At 27.2% G+C, this 20,687-nt stretch overlaps 1 protein-coding gene across 1 annotated transcript; it reads left to right on the top strand.

The window, feature by feature from the left end:
* The first annotated feature begins 86 nt into the window (after positions 1 to 86).
* Positions 87 to 20,301, top strand: LOC107455715 (protein obstructor-E). Its single transcript, XM_043047077.2, has 5 exons — positions 87 to 246; positions 13,071 to 13,295; positions 14,689 to 14,874; positions 18,090 to 18,291; positions 20,103 to 20,301. The coding sequence occupies exons 1-5, from the start codon at positions 192 to 194 to the stop codon at positions 20,113 to 20,115; spliced, it is 681 nt and encodes a 226-aa protein (XP_042903011.1). The 5' UTR covers positions 87 to 191; the 3' UTR covers positions 20,116 to 20,301.
* The last annotated feature ends 386 nt before the right edge of the window (positions 20,302 to 20,687 follow it).

Here is a 20,687-nt window from a genome sequence, read left to right as displayed (position 1 = left end):
GTCTGGTGTGTATTATGTTCTTTGCCTAATAAACCTGCTCACCGTGGCCTTAAAACGAAGAAAGTGTATCAGACAGCGTGACGGCCTCTAGCGCCCTCTGTTGTTGACCATCGGCAACGAGATCCCGTTCACTTTTTATGAGGAAAGATTTTTTCGCTCGTTCTTAATTGTGTGGTAATATAACTGAAATCATGATTAGAATAACAGGTGGAATACTCTTCCTATTTTGGACATCAGTGGTCATAGGTATGTGGTCAATTTCATCAATCTGTTTGCTGTATATATTTATATATTTAAAATCGAATTAAACGCTTTTAAAATATTTAATCATTTTATTCATTTTCTGGTGCTTATAGAAGGTTAGAGAATAATTTTCTTTTAAAAATATTAAATATTCCAGGTGATTAATAATTATTTTGAATTTTTCTTTATAAAATAAACGCATGCATTGATGTTTAAAAACTATTAATAACGCATGATGTACTTGATATAATTTTTTTCCAAATATCGTTCAATTTAGCAAAAAAATGATGGAAAAATTTAAAATATAACAATTTTATTTTTACGAACAAACTTGGGAGCAGTAAAGAAAATTCATTTGTATCATTTTGAGTTGTATTTTATAGCTGAATTGAGGTTAGACATTAAAGTTTTGAAATCAAGAGTAGATTAATGAAATACGTAAGATTTTCCGAAACATTTGTCATCATGAAATTTGTCAAAATTTCTAGATAGCAAAAAATAAAATGATAGCAGATGAAATTTTTTTTTTATAAATGAGAGTTCGGGGGATAGAGTGTTCGTCTTCCAATGAGGTGCCCCAGGTTCGAATCTCAGCGGTGGTTGGTTGATACGAATTATGCATCCAGCTTGCACCAACCACAGTTCTGACATAAAATATTTTCAGTGGTTGGTGGATCATGGGATCGAGTCCTCATGTGGTCGGGCTAACCGTGGTGAGTTATCGTTGTTTTCATCTTCATGTAATGCAAATGCGTATTAATTCCCATGAAAAATCTCCACGAAGGCTAGTTTGCCCCAATGCTTGATCCAGGAGTTTCCTTTTTTTTCTAGGTTAGGTTCAAAATTACAAGGTTACGGAGTTGAACATTGATAGTCGTAAACTCAGAATCGGGTCTGCTCTTCAACACCGGTTGTAAAATAATGTAATATAAAATAAAGTAAAGGGCCACGTATATGTGTAGGCTAATTTGAAAATCTAACTCTTTGCAAATAATAGACGTCATTTTTCATTGTGGAAAGTCTGCAGTATTTTCTTCTCTCATACTTATGGGCAAATAAGAAAATACATCATCCACTGTTTCATTTGCCTGATGTATTTCAGGCTGTTTGCAAAGACTAAAAATTCTTTTAGACTAATTCGATAATATCTGATCATTGTTCAATTAGTCTGATTCATTATATTTCTCTATTTAAAGTGTCGGATTTGCAGTGTCTTTGCAATCACGCAGAAACAAATCCAGGCTGATTAAGAAAATCTTCGTACATTTTATAAAAGCCTAAAGGAATATGGGCTGATTGCCTAAAAAGAATGCACGCTTAATAGAAAATAATAGAGATTTTTCTATTTTCTTATACATTGCAAAATGGTGGTAACATAAGCAAAAATCGGAATTTTCAATAAGCTTGTAATAAATGGTCAGTGTGCCTAAATGCGACATTGTTCAGTTACTTTAAAAACTAATTCAACCAAAAAATTTTCATATCTCTGGAACATAACTCGATTCATTTTCCTATATTTAAAAGTATTTTCAACGGGCTAACTGATTTTTCAAGTGCTCCTAATTGCTACAGTTTCAAGTCCAGAAATGCCACGTTGCTCTCTGCAGCCTTCCTAGAGTTAATTGTTAATTTATAGCAATCGATGACATCTGTAATTACTACTATGTAATAAACTATTTGTAAATGGAATTGCAATTAATTATGATTACAAGTAACCATGATCTCTGATTACATCTAGTGATGATTAAATTTAGTCAGAACAAGAAACAATTGGAGGTAATTATGGTTACATGTGATCAAAATATAAGATTATTTGTTATCATGATAACAATTCATCAAATTATGTAGTAATAAGTAATAATAAGTGATTACATTTTATCATGATTACATGTAATCATGATTTCAAGCTAATAAAATGTACGATAACATATTATTATTATTAGCTGTTATAAATAATACAATATTCGATTTCACTACAAATTCTAATGCGATAGGACATACAACATAAGAAAATGCGTATGTACATACAGTGTATGTACAAGCAAAGTTTTTTTTAAGTGTAATATATGTATTTAAATTTATGTAAAAATATGTGTATGTAAGTACACAAATTTATGTTTGTTATGCTTTAGTTGTATTTTAATTATTCTAGCTAGAATTAAAATGATCGGAATTTCGATTGTTGATTAGCTGAATTTTGAGATAAAAAGGCGATAAATATTGCTTGCATTCAGCATGAAATGATATAAACTTATATTGTCATCGGGCATGGAGCATTTTAGCTAATTGATAGGAGTTCGAATCTTTGATCGCAAGATTTCATTGTTAGAGACACAAAATCAAGTGAATAAAAACACTGTAAAAATGCATGGCGCAATCAGTGTCGCATTTAAGAGGTAGTAAACTTTAATGTATCAAAAATGCTCTAACAGTGACAGTGATGTACCTTTACTTAAGTTACAGGTAATAATTCAATTTCCGAAGGAAAAATTCGTTTAGAACTGAAATCGAAATAATGAAGCCATTTTCGGTGAATATATCCAATATAAAGTCAAGTTGGACCTAAATACGACATATCGTGTCGCATTTAAGCACACTGACCGTATATATATATTTTAACGAAATTATAAATTTATAATTATATGTGGTATCGTTTTTATTTGTCGTTGCAGAAGTAAGAAATACTGTAAGTTCTAATGTCAAACATTATACTCTACTGTGGTGTACATAAATTTTCTTTCCTTCACTAAGTTGTCACATTTTTAAGTCATGATTAAGAATGGGGTTTTTACCAAGAACTTAATTAATCAAAATCTGTAAAGCCGATTTCGAGGACAAACTCGGAAATAATTGAAATTCAGGCAGTCAATGCCACGCGCGATATTGACCCTGATCCTTAATAAGTGAAGCGGAAAATTATTTGCAAAAAATTTATTTTTTACAAATTTTTATTTATTTATTTTTACATTTGGAGAGGGCATTCCTGAATAGTTTTGTTACTTGAGGAAAAATGTCTGTTATTAACATTCCAACAGAGTATTATACTGGTTAAAAAATCTTGCGACATTTTATGAGTTCGAAAAATTGCCTAGGCAGACGTGTTTTCCTTCTTTTTCACATTACCTTTATTCATATCACAAACCTTTATTCTTATTACATACCAAAGTTGAACAGTCATGTCTGCTCACTGTACTTTTCTTTTCCTAGAGAAGGAAAAGCTTATCATTATTGGTGATTTTAAATAGCTCTAACATGGTTAGTAACTTTACAAGGGATAGGGCTTCAAATGTAAATAATCAAATGAAGGAAAAGGAATATAATTATAAATTTAATTATATTTATGAATTAAATATAAATGTGGTAGCATTAATTTCAAGTTAGACTATTTTATGAAATGTGTTTACCTTTCAAATGAATTAAAATATATTAAAAAATAATTATAAATAAGCTTGTTCATACATTTCATTTACGATGATATAATAACAATACAATTGTGTTATTTGTAAAAATACGATGAAAATTGAAATCAAAAAGCAGAATAAATAAATCAAAAAGCAGAATATATTCAATAATTCAAGAGTCTAAGTAGTGAGCCAGACAAATAGATGTAAAGCCAACGGAGGCTCTCATAATCATAAGTATTACGGTTTGTATTTAAAACTAATAGTGTAGATTTTTTGTGTTGAACTAGTAACATAAGTCTACAAAAATAAGATATTAATTCTTCCCCCTTTTTTCTTGTTGATAAAAAAAAATGGCCGTTGAAAGCAGCCAGAAATGTTCAGTGAAAGAGAAGTATGAGAGGTTAAGCTATTCAAAAACAAATCTGGGCAAGGCTTTAAGAGCTATGAGAGATCAAAACACCTCCTCCTGAACAAGACAACTATTCAGTTTCATATTACAAAAGCAACATATGTCAACATAATTAAGTAGGATGACTAGAAAGGCGTTTACGGCCATAAGAAGTTCTTTCACAGATTTTTGAGAGGGCCAAAATTGGATTTCTGAAGTATAGAAAAAACCTGGAAAGAAGATCATCCAGATGAAAAGTGGCCGAAGCTTTTCTTTATGACGACACCTATTGATTATTCGGTGAAGAACACTGTAAAAAATTCCGATCAAATTATGGTAAAAAGTACCGGAGCTCAGGATGCCGGTATTTTTTTTTTACCAAAAAATCCATTTTTACCAGAACATGTTAAGGAGCAAAAATCTGATATATTGTAATTTTTACAGTAATAATTACCGTAAAAGTTACTGAATCACTCTAATTAAATAAATATTACTGTGAAAAATTTCAGTAAAATGGATTTTAAGGTTGATGCACCCAATGTGTAGGTACTTTATACCTTAAATTTACCCTGAATTTTTTACAGTGTACGGTGTAAATTTCAAACGACAAAGTTTCTCTGGAAGAAATTGATATTCCAAAGTGATATTCGAATGTTTCAGAAGCATCTTGACGAGAGAAATTTGAAATTAGCACCCAGGTAATGTGTGGTCCACAAAGCTTCAACTGAGAGTAGAATTAGCATAAAGACCAAATTCCGTATTTTCTGGACCAATAAAAAAGAAAGAAATTGATATTTCTCAACTGTGCTATCTTTTAGTATTCTACATAGTACCCGAAATAAGGAAGAAAATAGAAAATATTTTTTTTTCTCTTTATTTAACGAATTTTACATTTCAAGACTTAGTATGAAATTTTTCAAAATAATTCTTTGTGTGACCTTCGAATCATTTTGAAATTATTATACACTCAAAATATCAAGCTATGATTAACTGGGAAATTTTGTGTTCATCCTCTGGAAGGAACTATTCATTCACTTTGTTATCTTCTTATTTATTATGTGAATATTTAAAACCTTAAACAATATTCTAAGCTTCCTTCCATTTTTTACACTATTTGCCTTTCACAACGGATTTGTTTGCGTTGTCATTTACCCAAAATTACAGATTTTATAAATATTATGAATTGTTTTTTTAAAGCAACCTGTGCTTAATTGTTCATTCATTCGTTAGAGTAATTAAAACTATAATATTGAAAACTTGAATTTCCGATAAACCGTTACCATACGAAAGAAAAAAATTACCAAAAAGAATGGTTTAAATATCGTATATTTTATATTTCATTACCAGAAATAATTCTTTTTATCAGAAATGTGTTTACTATACTGCACTGTAATTTAACTAGAATTTTTTTCTCCGCGTAATATACATATTGAATTAAAAACTGACGTGATTTCTGGAATCCCGGATCCACTCCCAGTTTTTACTTACAGATGTACTGTAAAAAATTCCGGATAAAATTACTATAAAAAGTACCGACACGATACTTTTTACCGTAAAATCCATTTTTACTGGAACATGTTACAAAACAAAAGATCTGATATTCTGTAATTTTTACAGTAATAATTACCACAAAATCACCGAATCACTCTAATTAAATAAATATTGCAGTCGAAATTACGGTATAATATTTTATGGTGAAAATGAATTTACGCCAAAGTGTTATTTTACGGATTATACAACCAAAATACTGGTACTTTATATCGTGATTTGATCTAGTTTTCACAGGGTGAGTATATAAAACTTTCGGCGTACATTAAACTTCGAAACTTACCTAATGGAAACATAAATATTTCGAACATCTTAACAATTTGTACTGTTTTAACATTTGAATACATAAATATTTTTAAATATTTCTTAAATTGGTTAAAAATTAGTTCCCCACTGATAAGTGAGAGATAAAAGATTTAAAAAAAAATGGTAAAAAGTATATGTTTTAAAAATTGATAAATGAACAAATTACATGTTAATTAACAAACATTATCAGTAACCTTGTGTAAAATATAGATTGATTCGACCAAAGGAAAATGAAAATACTTTTCGTCATAGACTTAAAATTAGAAACAGTGTTTTGAAAATTATTTAAAATCAAGGAGAGTTGTATATTATTGAGTAGATTAAAATAATTTATTTAAAGAACAGTGAAAGTTTTTCTTCTTCATTTATAAAACAAAAGTATTTATAATATACACAGTTAGTTGAAAAGAAAAAGAAAAAAATAATTGAAATGTCCTCGAAAGTAATTGACCCACTTTTGCACCAGTTCAACTTGTTTTTAACTTTCTTTATCACTTCAATTTAAACTTTCCTTTCATTTCATTTAAATAAATAGAAAAAAAAAAAACAAGGAAAAGATAATTGGTATCCATCTCTTCATTTCATCAAAAACTAATATTTTTTTGTTGAAACTTATTTTATAAAATAACCCCACACTGTATATTTCATAAAAATTGATTAATAAAGTCTACGCTATGGGGGTTACATATAATATAATATAGCACATCGGAAAATGGCCTCCATTGTTTTGCTGAGAAATACGGACTCTTGTGTTAAAATTTTTATTGAGCCTTTACATAAATGTGGTTGAATTTCGTGAGTAAGTGCATTATTTCTTCCGTAACTAAATTGAAAATAAAATATGGTTTTTATAATATATGATAAAATTTGATAACTGTGATAAAATTTGGTAATTTTGTCATTATACCTTAGCATGGCATAGAAACCATTCATTCGGTTAAATTTATTTTCCAGTTTTGCATTTTTTACTAAATGCGTGGTAATAAGAACTATAATTTTGAAAACCAGAATTTCCGGAAAACTTTTACCATATGAAGGGAACAATTACCAAATAAATTTTTTAAACACGGCATATTTCGGTTTTATTAACCAGAATTATTAGTGATTTTGCCAGATTTTTTTCTCCGTGTATGATGCCACATTAAATTATTTTGCTATAAAGTTAAAAAAATACTTTTAGTTTTTCAGAACATAGCGCAAAGCTTATATTTTTGTTCAAGTCCACATTATGAAGAAGTGGCAGCTAATTCTCTCGGTGATCTACAATAAGCTATAATATAAAAAACGTTTTATTGCTGAAAATATTTTTATTTCTGAATATCAGTATTAAGGCATTTATTTAATGAAATAATTTCTTTACTTAATGAAATCTTTTAATTTAAAATTTATTTTTAAGATATTTTCTTATAATGAAATTGCAGCCAGTTTTTTTTTGATCAATTCAGTTTTATTCAGTTTGTAGTTTTGTATCTATAGAAAGACTTAAATGGGCACTATGTATGGATTTTGTGAAATAAAATGGCTAGGAGCGGATAAAAGCATTGACATAACATTTTAAAACGCTTTCTTTTTACCTTTTTTTAATGGTAATTAAAACTTTATAGAAATGCGTGAATTATTTACTAAAAGCACACATTTATGTCAAGTTATAATTTTAAGTACTCATTATTAATAATCCCTTTTTTACTGGCCTTAATTTCCGTAAAAAGTGTGGGAAAAAAATTACTAAGTAATATGGTAATTGGTCGATGTTATCAAAATGCCTTAAACCTGTATTTTTTTCTAGTAATATTAAATTAAAATGTTTTTGGGGTTGAAATTAATTGTAAAAAGAAATGAATTCTTTTTACCCAAAGTTCAGTTAATTTTTGAAATCTTCTTTTTTTTTATTTATTTTTTTTAAATTTCTTTTTTATTGTGGGAAGGTGAGAAGAATTTTCAAAATTTTACCTACTGCCAAAAATTGGCTACAAGCATAAACTTGAGTACTTATAAATAATTAAATTTATGAATTCTATGATTATAACAACAAATAAACTCGATAAGAGATTATGAATTGATAAAGTCTGTAACTATAACTACAAATAAGCTTGAAAAGAGATTATAAATTCAGAGATGCCAACTGCTCCGGACATGCCAAAATAATTAAAAAAACTGTAAATAACAGCAAATTAAATTTTGCAAATATTTGACTATTATTGTTTCCTTTTTAAAAAGGTATAGCATGACATAAGAACTATAAAGTGGTGAATAATATAAGCCTGCGAATTATTTAGAAATAGTGGTGGATAAAAATCTTCTAAATTGAATTTATTAAACCAAGAATCACGATTGATAAACTACTACTTTAAAATATATATTTGTCGTCCGGAGCAAGTTGGCATCTTTGCAAATTTATAAATTCTGCAATTATAACTACAAATAAACTTGATTAGAGATTATAAATTTATAAATATTGTGATTATAGCAACAAATAAACTTGATAACAGATTTTAAATTTATAAATTCTGTAATTATAACTACAAATAAACTCGATAAGAGATTATAAATTCTGTGACTATAACTACAAATAAACTCAATAAGAGATTATAAATTAATCAAGTCTGTACGATAAGAGATTATAAATGTATAAATAGTTTAATTATAACTACAAATAAACTAGATAAGAGAGCATAAATTCATAAATTCTGTGATTATAACTACAAATGAATTCGATAAATTTATAAATTCTGTAACTATAACTACAAATAAACCCGACAAGAGATTATGAATTAGTGAATTCCGTGACTAACTACAAATAAGCTTGATAAGAGATTATAAATTTATAAATTCTGTAATTATAACTACAAATAAACGCGATAAGAGATTATAAATTTATAAATTCCGTGACTGTAACTTTAAATAAACTTGATAAAAGATTATAAATTTATAAATTCTGTGACCATTACTATAAATAAACTCGATAAGAGATTATAAATTTAAAAATTCTGTAATTATAACTACAAATAAACTCGAGTATAGATTAAAAATTTATAAATTCTGTGATTATAACAACAAATAAACTCGATAAAAGATTATCAAATAAATAAACGCATAACTCACACGTGAAAATAGCACCGACATTAAAAAAATAATGAAGTAATATTTCCCACATCCTTTCAATGGTTTAAAAGAATAAGTGGATCATAAATATCCCTTATAGAAAAAAATGGGAAATATTTTTTTTCGGTTAATTTTTTTTACATATATTTAATTCAGATTTAATCGAATTAATTGGGTCAAATGATAATCAATGTTTCATTCAAGTTCATATTAATTAAGCATTGTTTCAGATTTTTTATTAATTTTAACCAGTTGTTTGATTCATATTTACGAAGCCGTAATCAGGATTCGTGAATCATACTCATAAAGTATGATTGTTCATATTTTACAACCTAAGAATGGATGTGCGTACCATATTACTGAAATTGTAAAATATTGGTGTTCAGTTATATTTTGTGAAATGTAATGATTTGGTTGGTTGGTTGGTTGGTGTCGTATCCTCTATAGAATCATATTTCATGGTGTGCTTGAATAGTTTTTGTTATTTCTATGGCATTAAAAGAATACAAATCCTCTTCTGTGGGGTAGTTCAAGAGGTGAAGGCCTGCAGCGACTGCAGGGCAGTTAAAAACATGATATGGTGTCAGTTCCACATTAAGACAGTTGCCACAGTTTTGATATTTTCTAGTCTTATCTGTAGAAATTTTCATGTTTTTATGATGTTTTGTTCTTAGTCTGATGAGAGTAGTGGCTGTCTTCCTATCGATGTCAAGATTAGTTATTTGATCTTGGGCTTTGATTTTTAAAGGGATGTAATGATTTGATCTAGCACTATAGGGTCAGGTGGGTAAAAGCGCATATAAAATCAAGCTTTTCTTAAAGGAAGCTCTAAAACCAAATTATTAAATTTATTTTACCGAAAAAGTTGAGGCATTTATATGCATTGGATTCATATCGATTAAATATGAAGCATAACTTATTTATTTTGTTTGCTTCAGCAGCTTAAACTGACATAATGTAAAAGTATATCACAAACAGATAGTTCGTAAACATTAAACTTTTTATCAGTTTCTAAAACTGAAATAAAAGTGCTTGTTGCAATCCCAATATTTATAAAAATATTATACAAATTATCTCAATTTAAAAGGAGAAAATAAATGTTTCTTTTTTTTTCTAATATACATACCTACTTTTCCTCATGCACCCACTTTACTCCGCGTGATTCTACTGACTTGTTGTTCAGCAATAATAGAATTTGAGCACTCCAAGTATTAGGTTGATGATTGCTAATGAATTAGCTCTGGAAAAAAAAACCATGTTTTACTTTTTACTTTAACATAGTAACTTCAAAATTTAAATTTAAAAAAAAAGTTTTTATCATTCTAGATGTTGAGAAGCATCCCATAACAAATTGTACTGAATTGTTTTTATCAAACTACTTTCTAATGTTGGAGAATTTATTCAAAATTTTAATCAAAATTCACCAAAATAAATTTCTTTTCAAAGAACTCTTAATTTGTTTTAACGATGTGAAGAATTTAGGTTATCACAAATAGGAGGATTTTAATTTTCATAAGCAAGTGAAAAATAATTTCTATGGCGACTACTTTTTAGCTGAGCTTGAAGCAGTAAATATTTGGATTTCTATAGAAATATTAAGTAATATACATTTATGATTTATTTTTAGTAGAAATGTTTATAAGGATAACTTTTGACTTCAGCGAGTTGAGAGATGTGCTAATTGAAATTGTTTTTTATTTTACACGAAAAAATTTCTTAAAATTACCGTACTATGTGGTAAAGACATTTCTGGTAAAAAAAAATAATTCTAGTTATGTAAAAAAAATACACGGTATTTAAATCATTCACAAGGAAAAGATTTCCATTCATATGGAAGCGGGTTACTGATTTTCAAAATTATAGTTCTTAGTACCACACATTTAGTAAAAATACAAAATGTAAAAATAAATTTAACCAAATCTAACGGTTTTATGCCCTACTCTAAGGTATCACTATAAATTTAACAAATTTTACAACACTTATCAAGCTATAAAACAGATTATAAAACGATATTTTATTTTTAATTTTAGAAAAATAATTGCCAAAACTCTTTGGTTAAAATTACCCAGCTTTTGGTATTCCCACAGAGCCAGAAACATGGAAAAATTTACCATATTCTGGTAGTTTTCACCATACTTTTTTCTCAGTGTATGCTTAAACTGCGTGTATAAGAATAATAGTATCTGTTTATTAAAACTTTATAGATTTTGATATAAATTATGCGTTATTCTCAAATAAATAAAGAACATTTAACCAAAATTAGTAAAGTTATTTGTTTATTTAAAAATAACAATTTATGCAATTTATTAAAATTATTCAGTTCTTTGTATGCTGACTTATAGTAAGTAGTTCAGGTTTTAGTACATTATCCGTAATTTGAAACTAATGTCGCAGATTACTGTTAATATGGTATGGTTAATATGGTATGAGATGCTTGCTTTAACACATCATGCATTTGAAGCATTCATTTTACCAGTTTAAAGAAATTAATACTATTACAATTGTTTCAAAATACTCAATCGTGTATTTATAGAAATTAAAATACGAGTTATATTTTTTTTACTAGGGCTGAAACACTGAACACATTTTCCTCTGTGATAATCTTTTTCTTCACAATATTAAAACAAAACATTTCTAGAAGTATAAGAGATAACTACATAAGATTTAACATTTTAAGCTTTTCTTAAAACAAAATGGCAAAGTAAAATTCAATAAAATCTGTTAAAATTGTTTTTATGTAATTCTTGGAGCCATTTAAATAATTTTCCTCGCAATAGTAGAAGATGTTGATTCACTTTTCTAGAAAATGTTGAATTAAATACTTGGTAACTAAAACATTGCAATAATCATAATAATGACTTAATCAACACTAATAACAACTGATATCAGGTTAAATCTTCAATGTTAAAAGAGGTTTTTAGTTTTTTATGTGCATTATTCAAAGTTAAATATGATAGGTTTTTAGTTTTTATCTGCATATTTCTTTCTTTGAACAAAATCTCGAGTGCAATTTATTTTTTCTGTTCAAATAAATATACATCTTTTTCAAAATATATGATGCTAGTAATAATATTTTTAGAATTTCTGAGGATCTTAATGATTATTTACTTTTATATTTGCAATTATGACTAATAATTTTCATGACGTAAAAGTTCGATTTAGTATTCTAAATTAAGTATTAAAACTAAATAAATTATTAAAACTAAATAAAAATCAGCATCAGATAATTATAACAATCGCTACAAGGTAGTTTTATCAAATATATCAATTGCATCATTCGTAGTTATACACTGAAAAAAACGTATGGACAAAATTACCAGAATATGGTAAAATTTACAGTGTCTGGCTCTACAAGAACTCCGAAATGCTCGATAATTTTTATCAAACCGTTTTAGCAATGAATTAGATTAATAAAAAAGTATATGTTTATAATATGTGATAAAATTTGGGAAACTTATCATGATACCTTAGACAATAGCATGAAAACCATTTATTCGATTAAATTCACTTCTTAGTTTCGTATTTTTAACTAAATTTGTGTTAAAAAGAATAATAATTTCAATAGTTCTCGTTAAACCGTTATACCGGCCAACAGTTATCATATAAACGGATCAATTACAGAATGAATGGTTTAAATACAGTATACTTAGGTTTCATTAACCAGAATTATGTTTTTTTTTTAATCAGAAATGTTATTTTTACAGAATATGATTATTTTAACAGAATTGTTTTCTTCCTGTAACATAGTGTGCATATGTAATTACATTAAATGAATGAAATAACTGCTTCTAAGTTGATAAAAAATACAAATACGTTTTTAATATGAATTAAAATAAATAATAAATATATTATTTTATGTATCAAGTTAAATAAAGTGCTGCTAAATTAGATTTACTTATACTACTTTCAGATAAGAGTTAATATTACTCAAATGTGGTTAAAATATGTAATTTTAATATTTTGTATTCTAGGATTGAAAATTATTTCATTCGTTTGGTGTTGTATGATCAGATATTACTTTTTTAACATTTTGAAAAGAAAATAGAAATTTAAATTTTTTTCAATCATTTAAATTTCAGGAGCTCCCCAAGCAGATTATTATGGTTCAAGTGAAGACGGAGGATGTCCGGAAGAGGGAGTGTTCGGCTGGGCACACGAAACAGCTTGTGATCAATACTATAAATGTACGAATGGAACATTCAGTCATGAACAATGTCCTAATGGATTAGTATTCGATGATAAAAATCCAGTTCATGATTTTTGTGCGTACTACTGGAAAGTGGACTGCGGAAAAAAGACTGTTGGTGTGTATCTTTTTATTACTTAAAAGGTAATCCAGAATTTAAAAATATTACTTTATAAAGCTTCACGAAAATTCGTAATGGTATATAGACGCTCTATGAAGTTAATTTTCAAACCTAAAAGTTTATTTCATTTAAAAATTTAATTAAAATTTTTTCTATTTTGTTGTGGTTATAATATGTTAATATGTGAAATACACAAGTGGGCGACCTTTGTGCTAGAATACGAACTAAGGTAGACAACGTTAAAGAGCACAAAAATATTATTAAAAGCAGACAGCTGTTTCGGATGCTCAAAGGGCAACCTTCATCAGTGCAACAGTGCCTGTTGCACTGATGAAGGTTGCCCTTTGAGCATCCGAAACAGCTGTCTGCTTTTAATAATATTTTTGTGCTCTTTAACGTTGTCTACCTTAGTTCGTATTCTAGCACAAAGGTCGCCCACTTGTGTATTTCACATATTAACATATTATAACCACAACAAAATAGAAAAAATTTTAATTAAATTTTTAAATGAAATAAACTTTTAGGTTTGAAAATTAACTTCATAGAGCGTCTATATACCATTACGAATTTTCGTGAAGCTTTATAAAGTAATATTTTTAAATTCTGGATTACCTTTTAAGTAATAAAAAGATACACACCAACAGTCTTTTTTCCGCAGTCCACTTTCCAGTAGTACGCACAAAAATCATGAACTGGATTTTTATCATCGAATACTAATCCATTAGGACATTGTTCATGACTGAATGTTCCATTCGTACATTTGTAGTATTGATCACAAGCTGTTTCGTGTGCCCAGCCGAACACTCCCTCTTCCGGGCAACCTCCGTCTTCGCTTGAGCCATAATAATCCGCTTGGGGAGCTCCTGAAATTTAAATGATTGATGAAATATAAATGAATTGAACTATAATAATCTGCTTGGGGAGATCCTGAAATTTAAGTGATTGATAAAATTTAAATGAATTGAACCATAATAATCTGCTTGGGGAGCTCCAGAAATTTAAATGNCCTCGACAACATCTGAAAACAAAATTCGTCTTGGTTTCAATATTTTGCAAGAGTAACGATGTTTTTAACGATTTTTAATTGCAATCATAAATTTTTTAATTTTATGGAATAAATAGTTCGTATGCCATACTCTAAGGTATTATGATAAAACCATCAAATTCTACCACATTTACAACCTAGTAACAAAGAGAAGAAAAAAAAACATATCTTTATGTTAATTTTACCAAAAGATAAACCAAATTTCTTCAATAATAATTACCATGCTTTTTGGTCTTCCCATAGAGCCAGAAATATGACAAATTCTACCATATTCTGGTAGTTTTGACGATACTTTTTTCTCAGTGTAAAAAATAAATCTTAATGTACATCGTTTCCTAATTTCAGAACCTCCCATTAGCAGCCCTGGCTGTCCTTACCAATTTGGTATCTTTCCTTCCGACAGCTGTACTCATTACATTCGATGTGCTTGGGGTGAAGCAAATGTAACAGACTGCGAAGAGGGTCTTGCCTACCAAGATGAATCTCATTCATGTGTATGGCCCGATGAAGTGAAAGGATGTGATAGCGAAGGTATTTTAGAATAACGTCATTACTTTATTGCGTATTAATGTTTTTCCTTCAAGGTTTTAGCTTCTCTAATGTTTTCCTAAAAAAAATTAAATAAAAAAAATTAATGGAATTTTAAATTTAATTATTAAAGGATGTGATAGCGAAGGTATATTAGAATGACGTTATTACTTTATTTGCCTATTAATGTTTTTCTTCCAAGGCTTTAGCTTCTATAATGTTTTCCTAAAAAAATTTAAATAAAAAAAATTAATGGAATTTTAAAATTAATTATTAAAGGATGTGATAGCGAAGGTATATTAGAATGACGTTATTACTTTATTTGCTTGCCTATTAATGTTTTTCTTTCAAGGTTTTAGCTTCTCTAATGTTTTCCTAAAAAAATTTAAGTAAAAAAAATTAATGGAATTTTAAATTTAATTATTAAAGGATCGGATAGCGAAGGTATATTAGAATGATGTTATTACTTTATTCGCCTATTAATGTTTTTCCTTCAGGGTTTTAGCTTCTCTAATGTTTTCCTAAAAAAATTTAAATAAAAAAAATTAATGGAATTTTAAATTTAATTATTAAAGGATGTGATAGCGAAGGTATATTAGAATGACGTTATTACTTTATTTGCCTATTAATGTTTTTCTTTCAAGGCTTTAGCTTCTCTAATGTTTTCCAAAAAAAAAAATTTAAATAAAAAAAAATTGCTTTTCAAATTTAATTATTCTTCAATTGTATCGCAAAAGGTTTGAAAATTAATGTTTCAATGGATAAAACAGGTGATAAATAAGCTAATAAAAATTTTTCTAATTTTAATTTTTTAAGGTCATGAGAAAAGTTTGTTTAATTTTTTTAATCTTTGTACAATTAGTCTGTACATAATAAAGAAACTAATATAATAAATAGTGAGACAAACGTAACACGTTCAAAATAGTCTTATTTATGTGCTCAGAAAACTTTAACACAAATAATACTTCTAAAACACAAATATTTCTATGTATAATCAATGATGTACTACTATGAAGGATATTTTGAAAAATCTAATATACAACCTAGTAAGCTATAATAATAATCCACAACAGACCGAAAGAAAAATCTAGTGTGTGGAAAACGTTTTTGCTGATACTAATTCATATTTTCAAACTATTCAGTTATTTTTAATTTTATTTAATTTTCAATAACATAAATTAATTCGTATTTAATTTTATAAAATATGATTGCATATTACAGAAACATGCCTTGGGCTTGATGTTTTAGCAGCATTGTAAAAGTAGAACCTCAAAAATAGCAGAAAGTAGTGTAACACTAAATTCTATAACTATCCTAAATATAATTCATAATATAATTCATGAAAAATATAGATTTTAAAGAAAACTTCCGAAAAGTTTATAGTGAATTTTGCTGTTTTTGATAAAGTTAATAATCAATTCTTTAATTGTATATTATAATGGCGTCGTATATGTGTAAGAAGAATACAAATCGAAACAGTAACAGACAAAAACGGGTTATTTTATTTAGTAGCTTGAAAAAATTCACGTGAGGTAAAAAAAAGAACTGTAGCTAAAGAGGAACTTTAAAATAACTAATTATTGTTATCAAAAATAAAAATAGGCATAAAAATTAACAAACTTATGATAAATTAAGTAGTATTTAGCCTATATTTTTAGTAGTTTTAACCTATATTTGTAATAGAATTATTATTAATTAGACATAATATATCATGTCCTTTTGATTGTCTAATTACTGTTTACTTCAATTTTTCCAACGCATTGCAACGCATTAAAAAATTCTAATAATTTATTGTAACTGAGTTGACGCGTCATTTAAAGTATTTATCATACAAATCATATTATATACGTGAAATTTAATATTGAAATACTTTATTATACAATTGAATTATTTTTCTTTATTACGTGTATCCCATCTAATAAATATTTTCAAAATTGTTTTCAAATATTTCTAAAATGTGAAGGAAAAAAAAGAGTTTTCAAAAAGTTAGTAGAATCAGATGTAAAAGCAAAATATAAATTTTGGAACTATTTACGTGCTATTGTTATAGTTAGGCGCAGAACTTTTTTTCACAATTTTTAATATAAATTAAAACCTTTCAAATTATTTTTAGATCAATTGGATTTTAACAAAAATATTCTCCCTTTTAAATGAGTTTTTCTGGTCAGATTTCTAAATGTCTATCTTTGTGGGCATGTTAAAGCGTGTGTGCACATTCTTTCCATTATTAACAAATCCTGTTTTAGTATCAAATGTGCTGTTTTGCTAAATTAAGTAATTTAGTGATAATATGATGTAAATGATTTGTATTGCATGACATTTATTTTTCCCCATTATTCAAAAGTATGTTATTCAATGCACTGTAAACAATTTCGGATTAAATTACTGTAAAAAGTACTAGCATCCTGAGTACAGCATTCGTAAACTCCAGTGATTTTACAGTATATTTAACTGTAAAAATTACAGTATAACAGATTTTTTTGTCCTTAAAATTTTACGGTGAAATGGGATCTTACGGTAAATCATTTCAGTCGTATGATGGCTTCTGAACAATCTTAAACCTTTAAGGCTGTTAATCGAAAGTCTTGTAGCCGCATGAAATTATGCTTGTTTGCGAGTAACATGCTATTTTTAGAACTGATGTGAGTTTTCAATAGTTATTCATGACCATAAGGTCAAGTTTAGCCTATCTTTAGCTAGTGCCCTCCATGTTTATTCTGAAAATGGAGCAAAAAGTCAATATGAAGAAGATCGACATTTTTTAGAAAATGAAAAGCGTTTGTGGTCTAATTTTTAATATTTAGAAACTTACTCCAGTGCTGCACTATCTGAGCTCATAAAAATTTGCAAAAAAGGGAAATAAGTCATTGATTTTGATAATTTCATCTACATGGAAAAATATCACCAAAAATTTCCGATTTTTAAGATAATTTAATTAAGTATTAAAATATTTTAGTTATTAGTCTGTTCTAAAGCTCAGATAATTTTTTACAGCAAGATGACATATACAGTTTAAAATCATGGCTTTGTTCAAGTAAAAGGCACTTAAGCTGCGACTTTTTTATTTTCCTACTCGAAAGAAGTTCGAAAAACCTTGTTAAAGTCGTTTCTTATCTGAATCAGCTTTCGAGGATATAAATCGCTTTTCCCCTTGGTTTTCAAATATAATTAATTACTTGCAATAACTTTGAAAATAAAATACATTGGATTTTTTTCAGCTATTGTCGGATTCAGATGTCCAGACAAGATTGTTGGTCTTTCATCTAAGTTTTATCCATTCCCAAGATATCCTCATCCCAATAATTGCCAAAAATTGATTGTTTGTGTTAATGAAAAACCACGTCTTCTCAATTGTGGGTACGGATCAGCTTTCAACTTGGATTCCTACACATGCGATGCAATTGAAAACGTTCCTGATTGGTATGTTAAAAGCATTACTTTTCTAATAATTGGAATTATAAGCTATCATCCAACGTAACGCTTTTTCATAAAAACGTAGCATCATAAGATGAATTCATTGCGCTGAAACATTATCCATATTTTTTTATCTTTGGAAGTACAATACCATCAAGTGTTCTATAACCTCTACCCTTACTATACATTTTCTGAATCTTTCTCAAAAAGAAAACTTTTTAACTTTATTTCCAAATGGAATATTAAAAATATTCCTTAATTACACTTATAATTTTCCTTAAAAAAACTTTGAATCAAATATAAGGCATCATTAAAAGTTATTGGTCGCTGCATATAATAGAGGAATTAAAGGTAATATTTCAATATTTTTGCGATAAATCTTGATGCAACAATTTAAATTTTATAACAACAAACAAATAAATTGAATCATAAGCACTATTTACATCAACTTTCTGAGTGAAACTTTTATCTTAGCTGATGTAAATAAATAATTAACAGATATCTATTATAAAAATGAAATATTTATTGCCTCTAAAGAAAAGGTCCACTTTAAAGTGATTGAAAACATACAGAAGCTCGCCTTGCGAGTTGTAGAACAAAACTAAGACTGAACTAAATCAATTTTTAAAAGATTAAAAATAAAGCAAATGATATGATAATCGATATAAAAAATACTAAATTAAGAAATATGCTCATAAATACGCAAACGATAGTTAATTAAATTAGATAGTGTTAATTTACAAACCATATTTATTTTTTAAAATAATAAGTTCTCTTAGAAATATTACAAAAAATGTATTTTATATAAACCAAATAATAATTTTGTTACAAACTGTGACCTGAAAGGAACTTAAAAGAAACTATATTATTTTTAACTGCTATGCATGCAATAAAAATACATAAAGTTTTGTTCATTTACAGTTTTATTCATTTATATGCGAGTTATTATGCGTTAGTTCATAAATATTTATCACACATAAGTTAATATTTTTAATGAACTCATAATTTTTTTTTATGCTTCTTTAATTATTTTTCTGTATTTTCATTATTTTAATATCTAAGTCAGTTATTTCATTCCTTCAGAAATGAAATTTAGTGTGTTATTCTGTATGGAACTAGTATCACCATACAGTTATATTATGAGTATTAATTTTAATAATTTATTTGATAACTTTCTTTTTCTCAACGTATTGATATTTTTTTCAATATTTATTCAGAAATAATTTTAAAATTTGTCATAAGTTGTAAACAAAAGTATGATATAATGAAGGTTTAAAAATAATTTGTTTAAAATGACAGTTTAAATGGAAACTAGAACAATGATTCAATTTTCTTAAAAACTTATCAATGTATGTTAGAAAGAAAATATAAGAAATATTTGTGATATTTTTTTTAAAGAGAACAGTTTCAATATATCATAAAAAGAACCGTAAATGTTAATAGTTCATTCCTCTACTTTTGAGAGGTAATTTGTAGTTTTTCAACAAGTTTTAAAAATTTCAGAAATTTTAAAAATTTTATTGCTTTTTGTAAAATTTCACATCAAGGCTTTTGTGGAGGACGAAGATGATGCATTGAAAAATTCACAAGTAATATACTAGATATAACTTTTAAGTATAGTAAGGTTATATACTAGATATATAACTTTTAAGTATAATAAGGTAATATACTAGATATAACTTTTAAGGTTTTAAATTATCGAAAGAAGAAAAAAATCGCTCCACCCTTTCGTAATGATTTAATCAAAATCATACATTCATTTTGAATTTAATTGTACCTTTTTGTTCCTGTAAATAATAGTTGTTCTTCTTTTTTAGCAAAGCATACTAAAAGTGTTCGCCAACAGAAGATGAAAAGAATGCACTGAGATTACTTCAGATGAAAAAATACTGTATGATTATCGCGTAAATTTAAATGTTACACATTATGAATCTTGTTAGTTTTTGATAATTGTTTTAAATATTTGATCGCTTACCTGAATGTTAACTTTTTATAATAAAAAAGTATTATTTTTCACAGTGTTTATTGTTCATGCTATATTTTAAGCCTAATCCACTTATGTTGAAATATAATGTTTTTTAATCAGAAGATTGTTAAAAAAAATGAATAAATTATGTTAAATATATGCAATTTTCATTTCATATATGGTAATAGCTAATTATGTTAAATAAGGTCACTCATGAGCTGCAATAGCGGCACAACTCAAAAATTCATGTTTTGAGATAAGTTGGTTTGAAGTTTTCATTGCTAAGGAAAATGCATAAGAAATGCTTTAGTTTGCTTAAACGAAGATTACCTTCAAGTTGAATTATGAGTTGTGCTAGTATTGCTGCTGAAAAGAATGTGCATTTCCATATTTACACCTGTTCTTAGTCCAAAACACGTGTTTTTTTAGTCGTGCC

The sequence above is a fragment of the Parasteatoda tepidariorum genome, chromosome 1 (assembly GCF_043381705.1).
Source record: "Parasteatoda tepidariorum isolate YZ-2023 chromosome 1, CAS_Ptep_4.0, whole genome shotgun sequence".
Lineage (NCBI taxonomy): Eukaryota > Metazoa > Arthropoda > Arachnida > Araneae > Theridiidae > Parasteatoda > Parasteatoda tepidariorum.
The sequence above is the reverse complement of the archived record's forward strand: the minus strand, read 5'-3'. Positions and strand labels throughout refer to the sequence as shown.

Bases quoted from the DNA above. Each gene is read 5' to 3' on its own strand.
- LOC107455715 (XM_043047077.2), top strand. From the start codon at position 192: ATGATTAGAATAACAGGTGGAATACTCTTCCTATTTTGGACATCAGTG. The intron at 13,296-14,688 runs GTGTGTATCTTT...TCCTAATTTCAG, and splicing joins CTGCGGAAAAAAGACTGTTG to AACCTCCCATTAGCAGCCCT. The intron at 14,875-18,089 runs GTATTTTAGAAT...GATTTTTTTCAG, and splicing joins GAAAGGATGTGATAGCGAAG to CTATTGTCGGATTCAGATGT.